This window comes from Ascaphus truei, chromosome 1, assembly GCF_040206685.1.
Source record: "Ascaphus truei isolate aAscTru1 chromosome 1, aAscTru1.hap1, whole genome shotgun sequence".
NCBI classification, from domain to species: domain Eukaryota; kingdom Metazoa; phylum Chordata; class Amphibia; order Anura; family Ascaphidae; genus Ascaphus; species Ascaphus truei.
Window position 1 is genome coordinate 349,729,331 of NC_134483.1, and position 15,456 is coordinate 349,744,786.

Below are 15,456 nucleotides of genomic sequence, written 5' to 3' on the forward strand. Positions count from 1 at the left end.
ATCATGCGAAGCAATTCGCTTGAGAAGGATGTCATGCTTGGAATGATCGGTGGCAAAAGAGGATGAGGCCGCCCAAGAAACGCTGGCTAGATAACATCAAGAAAGATAATGGGCTGAACATAGTTGAATTGAAAAAAGCCGTGAGAGATCAGAAGACATAGAGAACACTGATCCATTGAGTCATATAGCCGAGAGTCGTACTCGACTGAACGGATAAGGAGGAGGAGGTTTCTTGTCGCCTTTTTCACCCACCATAACTTAAAACCTGTATGATATATATATATATATATATATATATATATATATATATATATATATATATATATATATATATATATATATATATGTATGTATGTGAAAAAGAAAGTACACCCTCTTTGAATTCTATGGGATTACATATCAGGACATAATAACAATCATCTGTTCCTTAGCAGGTCATAAAACTAGGTAAATACAACCTCAGATGAACAACAATACATGACATATTACACCGTGTCATGATTTATTTAACAAAAATAAAGCCAAAATGGAGAAGCTATGTGTGAAAAACTAAGTACACCCTTACTGCTTCCATAGGAATTAAGATGCTGCTAATCAAATGCCCTTGATTAATTGATCATCAGCAAATGTGACCACCTCTATAAAAGCCAAAGTTTTAGCAGTTTTCTGGTCTGGAGCATTCAGGTGTGTGTTAACATGATGCCAAGGAGGAAAGACATCAGCAAGGATCTTAGAGAAGCAATTGTTGCTGCCCATTAATCTGGGAAGGGTTATAAGGCCATTTCCAAACAATTTAAAGTCCATCATTCTACAGTGAGAAAGATTATTCAAAAGTGGGAAAACATTCAAGACAGTTGCCAACCATCCCAGGAGTGGATGTCCCATTAATTTCACCCCAAGGTCAGACCGTGCAATGCTCAGAGAAATTGCAAAAAAACCCAAGAGTTACATCTCAGACTCTACAGGCCTCAGTTAGCATATTAAATGTTAATGTTCATGACAGTACAATTAGAAAAAGGCTGATCAAGTATGGTTTGTTTGGAAGGGTTGCCAGGAGAAAGCCTCTTCTCTCTAAAAAGAACATGGCAGCATGGCTTAGGTTTCAAAATTTGCATCTGAACAAACCACAAGACTTCTGGAACAATGTCCTTTGGACAGACGAGACCAAAGTGGAGATGTTTGTCCATAATGCACAGCGCCACGTTTGGCGAAAACCAAACACAGCATATCAGCACAAACACCTCATACCAACTGCCAACCACAGTGGTGGAGGGGTGATGATTTGGGCTTGTTTTGCTGCCACCTGGGAACCTTGCAGACATTGAGTTGACCATGAACTCCTCTATATACCAAAGTATTCTAGAGTCAAATGTGAGGCCATCAGTCCGACAGCTAAAGTTTGGCCGAAATTGGGTCATGCAACAGGACAATGATCCTAAGCACACCAGCAAATCTACAACAAAATGGCTGAAAAAGAAAAGAATCAAGGTGTTGCAATGGCCCAGTTAAAGTCCAGACCTTAACCCGATTGAAATGCTGTGGCAGGACCTTAAGAGAGCTGTGCATAAACAAATGCCCACAAACCTCAATGAACTGAAGCAACGTTGTAAAGAAGAGTGGGCCCAAATTCCTCCACAACGATGTGAGAGACTGATAAAGTCATACAGAAAACGATTACTGAAAGTTATTGCTGCTAAAGGTGGTTCGACAAGCTATTGAATCATAAGGTATACTTCGTTTTTCACACATGGCTTCTCCTTTTTGGCTTTATTTTTGTTAAATAAATATGTCATGTGTTGTTGTTAATCTGAGGTTGTATTTACCTAATTTTAAGACCTGCTAAGGAACAGATGATTGTTATTATGTCCTGATATGTAAAACCATGGAATTCAAAGAGGGTGTACTTTCTATTTCACACCACTGTATACAGTATACAGTTAAGTCCGGAAATAATTGGACACTGATACAAGTTTTGTTATTTCGGCTGTGTCCCAAAATAAATTCAAGTTACAGTTAAATAATGAATATGGGCTTAAAGTGCAGTCTATCAGCTTTAATTTGAGGATATTCACATCCAAATTGGAGGAAGGGATTAGGAATTACAACTCTTTAATATGTAGCCCCCTCTTTTTCAAGGGACCAAAAGTAATTGGACAATTGACTCAAAAGTTGTTTCATGGACCGGTGTGGGCTATTCCTTTGTTATTTCATCATCAATTAAGCAGGTAAAAGGTCTAGAGTTAATTCCAGGTGTGGCATTCACATTTGGAAGTTGTTGCTGTGAACCAACAACATGCGGTCAAAGGAGCTCTCAATGCAAGTGAAACAGGGCATCCTTAGGCTGCAAAAAAAAAGAAAATCCCTTAGAGAGATAGCAGGAACATTAGGAGTGGCCAAATCAACAGTTTGGTCCATTCTGAGAAAAAAAGAACGCACTGGTGAGCTCTGCAACACAAAAAGGCCTGAACGTCCACGGAAGACAACAGTGGTGGATGATCATAGGATCCTTTTCATGGTAAAGAAAAACCCCTTCACAACATCCAGCCAAGTGAAGAACACTCTCCAGGAGGTAGGCATATCATTATCCAAGTCTCCCATAAATAATAAAGAGAAGACTTTACGAGAGCAAATACAGAGGGTTCACCACAAGGTGCAAACCATTCATAAACCTCAAGAATAGAAAGGCCAGATTAAACTTTGCCAAACAATATCTAAAAAAGCCAGCCCAGTTCTGGAACAGCATTCTTTGGACATCTGAAACTAAGATCAACCTGTACCAGAATGATGGGAAGAAAAAAGTATGGAGAAGGCTTGGAACGGCTCATGATCCGAAGCATACCACATCATCTGTAAAACACGGTGGAGGCAGTGTGACGGCATGGGCATGCATGGCTTACAATGGCACTGGGTCACTAGTGTTTATTGATGATGTGACAAACAGAAGCAGCCGGGTGAATTGTGAAGTGTATAGGTATATATTGTCTGCTCAGATTCAGCCAAATTCAGCTAAGTTGATTGGACGGCGCTTCACTTTACAGATGGACAATGACCCAAACATACTGTGAAAGCAACCTAGGAGTTTTTTAAGGCAAAGAAGTGGAATATTCTGCAAGGGCCGAGTCAATCACCTGATCTCAACCCGATCGAGCATGCATTTCACTTGCTGAAGACAAAACTTAAGGCAGAAAGACCCACGAACAAACAACAACTGAAGACAGCTGCAGTAAAGGCCTGGCAAAGCATCACAAAGGAGGAAACACAGCGTTTGGTGATGTCAATGTGTTCCAGACTTCAAGCAGTCATTGCCTGCAAAGGATTCTCGACAAAGTATTAAAAATTAACATATTTATGATTGTGTTAATTTGTCCAATTACATTTGAGCCCCTGAAATAAGGGGACTGTGTATGAAAATGGTTGCAATTCCTAAACGTTTCATACGATATTTTTGTTCAACCCCTTGAATTTAAGCTGAAAGTCTGCACTTCTATTGCATCTCGGTTGTTTCATTTCAAATCCATTGTGGTGGCGTACAGAGCCAAAATTATGAAAATTGTGTCAGTGTCCAATTATTTCCGGACCCAACAGTATATGTATATGATATATCTGTAGATCGATAGATATCCAGGGATCTCCAAGCATAATAACACAATAGACCCCTGTACTAGGATCAAGTATAAATCTCAAAACAGCTCAATAATATCTGTATCAAACAACCAAGTAAGATTCTATATTGAATCAAGTAGCTGTGACATAGAAGGTGCACCAAACGCCAGAGTGCAAAGGTTCCTCTGATATGAAAGGAAATATAAAACAAAGGGACAAGCATAGTGCAACAACATAAAATATTGGAAGTGTGAAATGGGTATGTGGGTATTACCTCACTCACATATACTGGGATGTAATAGAGCGTTTGAAAAGATCAGCTGAACAGAGGATTGTCCTTCTGTTCTAGTAGTTCTCAAGCAATCGGAGAGAGAATGTATTCCATTTAGAAAAAACACAAGAGGAAGAACAAGGAAACATAGCATAATATTGTTTATCATTTAAGAAAGTATGTCGTGGATAAATTACAATCACAGATTCAGTGCAAAAAGCGCACGTAAACCACAACCACTGTCAGACGCACAGCGCTCCCACAATCTCCTCACCATCTCCAGCTCTGTGACAGAAGGTGCATGAATGGATACCAATATAGATGTTTGATACAAGATCCTGAGGGTATTCACTCCTTAACCGGGTATTTAACAAAAGAGTTTTGTTTCATCTGTAGATCTTCAAAAAAAAGAGGTGTAACAAAATATTTGCATGTGCTTGTCTCAGAGGGAAGTCTCCCGAATATCTACATGAAGAGCGAGAGCAGCACTCCCAAATCATTTATCAGTGGTATAAAATGTATTGACATGCCATTTCCGTCCAATGCAGTGGACCTTCCATTACTCAGATGGTGTAATGAGGTTAGTCTTTATCTCAACTCAAGTGCGCCTGATCTTTAGCTCTGTCTTGTTAAAACCTCATGCTGAGATTGATCTCCGTTTGCAAACTCAATGCGTGCCTGGCACAGCTTCCACTCTCACCTGGGAGGTAGACACTGAAACCCCATCAGGGAGGAGTCACTGGATACATGAACATCTAGAGGAAATAGCATATACTCTCTCTTTTTCAAAAGTAGCAATAGTGATAACATATAGACTGACATGTTAAAAAATAAATAAATAGTGTGTAGGCCGAGCACGCGCATTTTAAGTGAAAAATATTTGTCTTTTGTCACTGTTTTGTCACAAATTGTATTTGTGATGGTGATTTTTTTAATTAAAAATCAAAATACGATTTCAGTGACAAAACACAAAGAAGTTTGATTTAGAACGTGCGTCCTTGGCACATATCCTGTTTTAGCTATTTAAACCTATATTTATACTAACTGTGAATTCACGTGTGCGTGTGTGTGTGTCTCTGTGTATCTCTGTGTGTGTTAGTCCTTCAGAGTGGGGGAGGGGCATGCGCGCCACGCCGACGGCTGCTACACATGCAACAGCTTCTTTTGCCCACACTGACGCACACCGACTGCCTCTTTTGCCAACAATGACGTCACATCCGTTACTTTACTTCCATCTCCAATTAAGGAAATTCACCCCTGCCAGCAACGAAGTTCCACTTAAAAAAAATATAGACATTTATTACCGCATTTTAGAATAGCCAAACCGTGGCCATGCTGCACGACCGGTTTTGGTGTGGAAGTGACGTTTTCATCTGGGGCTATTCCTGGCCGGAACTGGACAGAGTTTATTATAGTTTAATTAGATTGTAAGATCTTCGGGGCAGGGAGTCCTTTTCCTAAATGTCACTTTTATGTCTGAAAGCACTTCTTCCCATCCTGTGTTATTTGTATTATTTGTTATTTATACAATTACAACATGTATTACTTCTGTGAAGCGCTATGTACATTAATGGCGCTATGAAGATATACATACCCTCTTTGAACCTTTAATGACACCATCTAAGTGTGCAATGTCACATCCAAGGTACCATGTGGATATATAGATGAAACAGAACTCCTTTTTGTTAAATACACGATTGAGAAGTGAATACCCTTGGGATCCTGTATCATAAAAATTCATATCTGCATTCATTCATGTGAACAGATATTCACCCGCACTCCAGAGATTGTATTCAATAAAGTTATAAGATGTTAAAAAATGTGAAAAGATAACACACACCAAGTGATGTGATGGAGGGTACACTGAAACGATATCAGTGAGAATAGTGCAGTCACTAAATAGGCCAAAATAACATAAATATAAACAACCGATTAATGCAGCTCAAACCCCGTTGAACCTTCCTCTTTGGTTATCAGTATAGATCAGCGGTGCGCAAACTGTGGGGCGCGACCCCCAGGGGGGGCGCGACACTGCCGACGGGGGGCGCGGGGTTTACAGAGGCCCCGCGCGCTTCCCGAAGGCACTTAAATTAAGTGCCGGGGGAGCTGCAGGGCCTCTGTAAACCTTACTTACCGTGGCTTCGGCGGCTTCCTCCCTGCGTCGCCATGGCAACGTGGCGTCAAAATGACGCTGCGAGGTCATGTGATGTCACGTTGCTATGGCAACGTGACGTCATTACGCCGGAGCGCGGGTAAGTTGGGGTTGGGGGGGGCGCGGGAATGAGGGGACAGCCGGCAGGGGGGCGCAGGGAAAAAAGTTTGTGCCCCCCTGGTATAGATGATGCATAAAAATGGGGAGCGCAGATAGAGAAAAACAGAAAAAAACCACACAATAGTGCAACTCTGTATATCAATAGTGGCTAATGGAAAAATCATAAGATGCACTCACATTGACATAAAGATAAAGATGCCTTGATCCCCAATGGGAGTCTGAGTTGAAGTATAGGACTTTAGTGTGGTGATATCTAAGATGGATTTCTCAGGCAGATACAGGAAACCCCCCAAAAAAGGGAAACAGGATGGTGCAGATGGTCACACTGTATTCAGGGGTGAGCAAACTTTAAGCCGAGCCCCCCTTTTTATCCATGACATTTCTCGGGCCCCCCTGCCTGATGTAATCAAAATCACATGACGTCAGCGCACGTGAGCTGGTTCCGCCAATGAGGACGAACCAGCTTTGTGACGCGTCCGGCACACATCTACAATCTCCTGCAGCCAAGTTCACAAATCGCTTGGGCTGCAGGCGTGCACACAGGCAGTATACTAGTATTGGATCACTGTTTATTTTATTGTTTGCTGGCATCTGGTAATATGTTTTTTTCTGGTGCACAAAGGCAGTCCATTTGAGGGGCATTAATCCACCTCTTTGCTACCTTCCTTCCCTCCCCCTCCCCTTTTTTTCCCCTTCCCCTCCCTTGTTTCCTTCTCCCATTTGCTTTCCCCAGTGTCATCCACTCCTACCTACCAGTATTATGTATTATTTATTTATTCCCTTTTTAAATGTTGCCCAGGGATCCCCATAACCAAACTCAAGGGGGGGTACTGATGAATCTCCCCTGCTGATCAATACTCCCAAGTGACCGCCCTGACCCAAAGAATAGCCCTCAGACCCCCAAAACTCATCCTCCTCCCAAGTCCCTCAATCAATTCTGCCATCTCTGCCTTACCTTCATCCCTCCGTTTAGCTGGAACCACCTCCTCCCGTGCCAGAACACACACTCACTCTCACACTCACTCTCTCACACTCACTCTCTCACCATTGTGTCTTTCTCTCTCACCTTCCCCCAGTGTCTCTCTCTCACCTTCCCCCAGTGTCTCTCTCTCTCACCTTCCCCCAGTCTCTCTCTCTTTCTCACCTTCCCCCAGTGTCTCTCTCTCACCTTCCCCCTGTGTCTCTCTCCCCCTCCCTCCAATATGTCTCCCACCTCTCCATGTCTCTCTCTCCCCCTCCCCCAATATGTCTCCCACCTCTCCATATCTCTCTCCCCATCCCCCCAATACGTCTCCCACCTCCCCATGTCTCTCCCTCCTTTCCATGTCTCTCCCACCTCTAAATGTCTCTTTTTCTCATACCTCTCCATGTCTCTCTTTCTCCCACCTCTCCATTTCTCTCTTTCTCTCCCCCTCACCCCAATATGTCTCCCACCTCTCCATGTCTTTCTCCCACCTCTACATGTCTCATTCTCCCACCTCTCCATGTCTCTCTCCCACCTCTCCATATCTCTCGTTCTCCTACCTCTCCATGTCTCTTTCTCCTACCTCTCCATGTCTCTCTTTCTCCCACCTCTCCATGTCTCTTTCTCCCACCTCTCCATTTCTCTCTCTCTCCCCCTCCCCCCAATATGTCTCCCACCTCTCCATGTCTCTCTTTCTCCAACCTCTCCATGTCTCTCTTTCTCCTACCTCTCCATGTATCACTTTCTCCCACCTCTCCATATCTCTCTGTCGCCTACCTCTCCATGTCTCTCTGTCACACGCTGCATGAGCTGTGCAGCACAGCGCCACCTAATGGCTGCAGGAGAAATTGCAGCTACAGAACTGCATTTCTCTCTGCTTCTCTCGCAAAATCGCCCGCCGGCAGCGCCCTCCCTAAGCAAGCTTGCGCCCCCCAGTTTGCGCACCTCTGTATTAGAGTATGCAGTTAAATGACAAACTAGCAACTCACATGGTGACCCCACAACAGGGCATTGTACGGTCAGGCTGGGTGTTGCTCCGGAATGCTGTGGTCTGCAGAGCTCGCGTGCAGGGCCTGATGCACCTCCAGGTCTCTGCTGCTCACTTCCGCATTCCAGCCTCACGCGGTTCAACGTCCACGCGTGATGACGTCGCACCTCTGGAATATGCTTGCCAGGCTGCCAGACTCAACGCGTTTCGCTGATTCGCGTCGTCAGGAGTCAATCAAAAAAAAGTATATAAATATAGTGCATCCATTCATGCACTATATTTCACACCTACTAAATTCAATATAGAATCATACTTGTTTGCTGCTATATACAGCCATAAAGTTAGACATAAAGACACTTTCATTAAGTTGAGTTAGTTTAACCCCTTTTAGTTGTAATCTATGATAATATCTCTACCAATGCATTTCCCTGGCTGTGTCATTGTTTTCCTTCACACTAATTAATTCTCAATATTCTGTCACAGGATCCGCCATCAACAGCATTGTCAGGGGAGTGTTAGAAGTTGTGGTCGGTATGGCTGCAGGATTGCTTTTGGGGTTTTTCCTTCAGTATTTCCCAAGCAAAGATCAGGTAAACACATCTCTCTTCTCATCCTTGGGGCTAGATTTTAATTAAATCTGGGGAAAACGCGTGATATTCCCTAAAACAGGAACGGATGGTATTTTCCCTGAATTACAGTAACACCTTATTCACAAAGGTAATTATTTTAGGGTAACTCTACAGTATCTACAAATAATGTGATGTTATTTCTTCACATACTCCCATTCATTTTTTTTTTTTTTTAAATAGCGAGATATTTATCACTCATTATTTTGAGACGGTGATACCTTTTGACGAAGCGCAAAGCAATGTTTATTAAATCTGGTGTTCTCTATCCCTATGTCCTTCTCCAGCAAAAGCCCTATTTGAGGGTCTGGATGGGACTAATGCCAGAGTTAGCTATGACTTAATCTTTTCCCTGCCGGAAGTCCAGCGGCACCTGGGTGCTATTGGATGTATATGATTGATTGTCCATGCTGTACCATGTCTGTCCAAAGGTCAGCAAACAGGTTAAATAATGTAGCGTTATTGTCTGGCATTAACCTTAAAGCTGCAGACCAAGCAATATCCTACGTGTATGTTTTTATTTAATAAATCAGTTCTGTACTATGAGAAAATATTTGTAGCATTCAAAACAACTCTGAATTACATTTCTCTCTCTCCCCCTCCCCCAATATACCTCCCACCTCCCCATGTCTCTTTCTCCTACCTCTCCATGTCTCTTTCTCCCACCTCTCCATGTCTGGCCCTAACCTGTTGTCACAGACTCCATTTTTTATAATAGTCTAATGCCCTGCTGGTGGTGAATAGCAGAAAATCATCTTGACCTATTTGTCCCTTTTATAGGTGGAAACAATGGAGGGGATGGGGAAGGAGTATTTTTGAGAGATGAAAGTCATACAGCTCCAAATAAGTTGGGGGTGCCCCCTCTGTCACTATGACGATTGACATCATTTAATCATACTACAGTATTTAGTTAAAAATATACATTTGTGAGAAAGCAGCTTGAAAAGTGATCTGTGATCCCTAACCTCATGTCCAAAGCATTGTACTGTATCAAACAACTCACATACTTCACATATTAAAAGTAATCCACAGCACAAGAGTATATAGCCTATCTTTGGAATTCTAAATATGTATTAGAGATTAGTGCGCAGTAAAGATATTTTGACACCAACGTGGGATGCTATCTGGTAAATGAATTCCCCACCCTTGCTTTGTAGCCTCAGACAAGCCCACTTTCTTAAATTCTCCTGAACGTAGACCTTTGTTATTGTTTCCACTATTTCCTGTTTTTATTATACAAGCTGTTTTTATTTACACGTAGGTCAAGTCAATAAGAGATGCACTCCTTACCATAATTGGCAACTGGAGCTGCTTTCTTTGTTTCCTGGGTGCTCACAGTCACAGGTGCTGCTGCATAATCCCTCCCAAAAACAAATGCTGTGGCACGCCAGTCTTGATACAATCTTATATATTCCTAATTCAAACATACATCAACATTTCGGTGTCTCTAGAACACCTTCATCAGGACTCCCAATAGTGAGTTTGTGCGTGCTATAAATAGGGTATCAATACAGACCAGGCAAATGTACACTCCTCCCATCATCAACTGGATCCAATATCGCAACATCCTAAATGATTACATGCCTAAGTGTACATAAAACACTGAGACGTGGCTGTATGTTTGAATAACGATACCACTGCATTCATTTTTGGGATTCATTTTTAAACTTTTTACTTTTACTGTACTTTTAATTTATTAATAACGGTACATAAAAAAAAAAGGGGGTGGCGAGGTCACAGAAAAATGTCAGAGGCCTACGTTAGTACGAATTACAGAGCTGATTGATACGATTTGGTGATTGGAGCGGAATATGGGAATAGACATTGGCCTGGGGTATGTGCGTGTTTGGGCCTGAAGAGAGGGGCCACCTTGGATGAAATGTTTATAAAATGGAGGAAAGGGGGATGCTTGCAGCAGCAAGAGGGGAGAGAGTGAAACTGGAGGCTAAATATAGCAATTGGGGGAGGGGGCCTATGGACACCCCACAATCGCAGGCCAAAACCTTCCAGAAATTATTATTATTATCGTTTATTTGTAAAGGACCAACATATTCCACAGTGTGGTTGGGGAAAAGTTACTTCTTCTAAAAATAGGAACATATTAAGAGGTTTTAAAAAGCAAAGCAATAATTAAACCTTATACCAGAAAATATAGAATCATTCAATTGGCCATGTCAGGTCAGTGCCAAAACCCAAACAAAAATACCATACAAATCCTAACTGTAGCCAGGTACCACCTGGGCTACTAATCTGCCCTGCCTAACACATAAGCCCTGGTACCAGCGCAGGTAGTGCTAGGGTTAATCTCTTCCATCTGCAGTAATCAACTCTAGAAGTGACAGGGGCGAGATACTGCCCATAATAGGGGCGGCGACCTGGGACCCTCCCCTGGGCACAAAAAGGGTCTGCAGTCAAATTAGTCTGAGGAGTTGTGGAAGTGTGGAGCCAGGGCTCTGGTTCACCTTCCTTCCCCTCCCTCAGGGGTGTTGGGATCTACCCCATACTCCACCAGGAAGTATGGGAGTCAGGGATAGACCTTTGGGGCCTCAAGCCCTGGGGGTTGAGTCCAGGGACCAACGAGGCTGTATGATGTCTGTGTAATGTATGCTGTGCATTGCTGTATGAGAATAAAGACCCCAGTTCTGCTTTATACTCCTGCCCGAGACTGCAGTTATCCCAATACCACCTGCGGATGCTCAGAGCCTTCTGTGAGCCTAACAGGTAGCACCAAACCCAGGTAACAAGCAGTGAATTTCCCTTAGGGTGGGGCAGCATGTGTTACATAAATAAAATAAAACCTATAACAGAATAATAATCAGGGAAACATCATACACCATGGCAACCATAACGTTTTCCGTTTAAAGGCCAGCATTGTGATTTCCCCAGTGATATTCTTTTTCTTACTCTCCTTCCACTGTTGTAATGAGGGTGAATGGGCACTTTTCCAGGCAGCTGCTATAGAGCAATGAGCAGCATTCAACATATTGGTAGCAAGTTTGCATCCAAGAGAATATATCCCAAGGACAGGCAGACGGAGTAAACAAGTTCAAGGAAATATAGGAAGTGCAACATTAGTTACATTTCTAATGTGAGATATAATTGCAGGCCAATTTTTTTTTTTATTATATGGACAGTGCCAATATATATGGGGCATTGTGCCAGGCGAACCACACTTACACCAACACAATGGGGAGGGCCTCTTAAGAATAGCATTAAGACGGAAAGGGGTAAGATACCATCTATATCAAAGTTTGTATATAGATGCCTACAACAGCGGGGATAACGTTTGCTCAAGATCTGATACTTACAATTGTAACTTAAATAGTACTAATGCTCACTCAAATCCAGTGTTGGGGGGATGCAACTCAATAGGTGAAACAAATGTAAAGAAACCAAGGAGCTAAGAGCAAAAAGGCCCCTATTTACAGAGAAGCACTCTCATGGGTTAAGAATGTATAAGTAATACACAGGACTTAAATGGATAGAGATAAAACTTGACTTTTTAATGAACAACTTAAAATATAGGTAATAAATATATACAGCGAGACATTAAAAAGCTCTACTCACAGGGTCCTCGGAGCTGAAATTAATGGGGTTCAGCTCCAGAGACCCTGTGCTTCAATCCTATATTAAAAAATAATTAATAAAAAAGGAATGAATTGCTCCTTTAATGCAAATAATTGACTAAATAATTTAGACTTTACTACACGCTTTGGTAATACATTATCGTTTTCGTACCACAGTAAAATGTTAGAATAATTTGTATTGTTTTTATCTCTTTTGCTTAGAGTACTGTATCTGCAACATGAGGTGACAAATCTAATCTAATTTTGAACATGAATAAGTATTTATTGTAATTAATTGTAGCTCTTTTGTAGGCTTTCTGTGAAGCTTCCAGACTTTCCATCAGTTTATAACATGTTGTGACCAAAGTGATTCTAAACCTATGTTCTAACAAGATAACACTAGGATCAAATGTGCAGAATGCACTATAACATCTTCAAGTCCTGTGATCTTTTTTTAAATGCTGTTTATTTTCTACCTGCAGGGAAACCTGAAGTGGAAGAGATCTTACCTTATGCTGGCTCTGTCCATCTTTGCAGTGTTTGGCAGCCTATTCTTTGGTTTCCCAGGGTCAGGAGGGTTATGTACACTAGTTATGGCCTTTCTAGCAGGCATTGGATGGTCCAATGATAAGGTAACTATTGATTGTAAGAAGGACTGGGCTAATTTTAGGTGGATGTCATATTGGGAAAACAGGACAGAAAAGATAGGTATAAAGTAGCTTGTTTAAAAAAGAATATATATATATATATATATATATATATATATATATATATATATATATATACACACAACTGTATTCTCATCGGCATGTCTTAGGCCGAGTCCATGGTCCCTGCTGGCGTGCTGAGGCGCAGGGAAAGAGGGTGCTTTCCCTTGCCTTGCGGTTGCTTACCGCAAGCACTCTCAGCAGGCCGTCAGGGGGCGGTCCGGGGGCGGGCGCGTCACTGGCCGGGGGCGGGCCAGTGACGTCACGGAGCTGGTTCGCCCTCATTGGGCGAACCGCTCACGTGACCGGCCTGTCTCGCCGGCAAGCGGGGGAATTTTAAATTCCCCCAAGACCTGCGCTTCCGCAAGCACGCGGAAGCGCAGGTGAGCCCCTACTAAAGCCGCTCTAATTGCGGCTGTAGGGGCTCAGTGCTGAGCGGGAGCGTGCGTCAGCACGCTTACGCAAGCACGCAGGGAACATGTCCGGGGCCTAAGGCAGGTCTGCAACCCCGCCTTTCACCATTATCACCCAGCACACAGCACTTCCACTGCATCAAGGGATTCTGGGAAATGACATGCAAATGAGCACACAGTGCCACTTTTTGCTTCAAAAACCATTTTTGCATATTTGCTTTGCTGTGAAGGGTTTTTGTCACTTATTTTACTCACCATAACTTAACTCAGTATATGTATATGTATATGTATATGTATAAACAGCCAGCACTCCAAGCAAAATATATAGTGTCAAGGTGCATGCTCCATAGAATACAATAGAGTAACACTGTCTTCCCAGGCGAGAAGGCAAAAAGCAGCACACTCAGATAAAGCAACTGTATCGAGAAATGACAAACAGCACACTTAATCCCAACATTTCAGTCCAGTGTCCTTCCTCAGGGGCGTTTATATATATATATATAGAAGTTTCACTTCAAATATATATATATATATATATATATATATATATATATATATATATATATATATATATATATTTGAAGTGAAACTTCTTTAGTCGCTCCTAACGGCCGCCGTTAACCCAACACGTCACACTGCCATGGGTATACCAAGATGGCTGACGCAGAGCTTCCGGTGCTGCGGGTGTGGGTGTAGAGAGGAGGAGCCGCTGCTCAGCCTCTCTCCTCCCTCTTCTCTACCTCCGCTTCCCCTTCCCTGTGTCCCGCTGACTGAGCGCCGCCGGGGCCGGAGGAGAAGAGGAGCCCCGAGATCATGGAGGGTAACCGGGATTATATCGCAGCCGGCGCCGCACCTAATGGCCGCCAATTTTCCCCACACGCCCGCTGCGCTGTCAGCATATGCCAGCGACGTGCCCTGTCGCCTCTCACGGCTCCTGCTCCAGTAAGGCTGTGGTCCCAGTAACAGCCTGTGCGCACGGCGCGGCGTGCACTGTGCGTGTAAGCACCGCCCCTCAATGGGGCTGGGCCCAGTACGCACCGTCACGCAGAAGGTGCAGCCGCGCCGTGCGGCAGGGTTTTTCCCAACTCAATAAAATTGAGTTCAAACCTTGCAATGGGGGCGTGGCCACGCCCCCACCGGCGGTTCACCCAATGATGTAATGGCCACGCCGCCGCAAATCCCAGACCACGCCCGCTCCCGTCGCAAGCTCCCCTCTCCCTATCAGACCGCAGATCGCGGTTAGCGCTGTGCACGCGACAACCCCCCCCCCCCCCGCCGGGCGCGCGTGTCACAGACATTACTGGAACCGCAGCCTAACGCGGGAAGCGGGGGTGTGAGCGTGCCGCTTCCCACGCAGCACTGCCGGAGGGGGGGCCCTCTTAAGCACAGGGGGGGGGGGCACTGAGAGTCAGGAGACTCAGAGCCCCCTTGGGTCCGCAGCACGGGGGGGGGAGAGAGAGAGTCAGGAGGCTCAGACAGAGCCCCCGCGGGTCTGCAGCTCCGGGGTGGGGGGGGGGGGCGTTTGAGGGGGGAGGAAATCAGGAGAGGGGGGGCAGGACACAGAAAGAGAGACACACATACACTGACAGACACACATACACTGACAGACACACACAGACTGACACATACACATACACACATTGACTGACACACACACACACACACTGACTGACACACACTGACTGACACATATACACACACACACTGACTGAAACACACTGACTGACACATATACACACACACACTGACTGACACACATACACACACACACACTGACTGACACACATACACACACACACACTAACTGACACACACACTGACTGACACATATACACACACACACACACTGACTGACACACACTGACTGACACACACACATATACACACACACTGACTGACACACATACACACTGACTGACACACATACACACACACACTGACTGACACATATACACACACACTGACTGACACACATACACACACACACACACACTGACTGACACACATACACACACTGACTGACACACATACACACACACACTGACT

The 15,456-nt window shown here is 43.9% G+C and overlaps 1 protein-coding gene across 2 annotated transcripts in view; it reads left to right on the forward strand.

Moving 5' to 3' along the window:
* The window catches only part of SLC9B2 (solute carrier family 9 member B2), a 62,418-nt gene that overhangs the window by 36,488 nt on the left and 10,474 nt on the right, over window positions 1–15,456 (forward strand). For both annotated transcript variants that reach the window (XM_075608977.1, XM_075608986.1), the window contains exons 8-9: window positions 8,582–8,688; window positions 12,773–12,922. In XM_075608977.1, coding sequence (XP_075465092.1) covers window positions 8,582–8,688; window positions 12,773–12,922 — 257 coding nt within the window. The remainder of the gene's footprint in view (window positions 1–8,581; window positions 8,689–12,772; window positions 12,923–15,456) is intronic.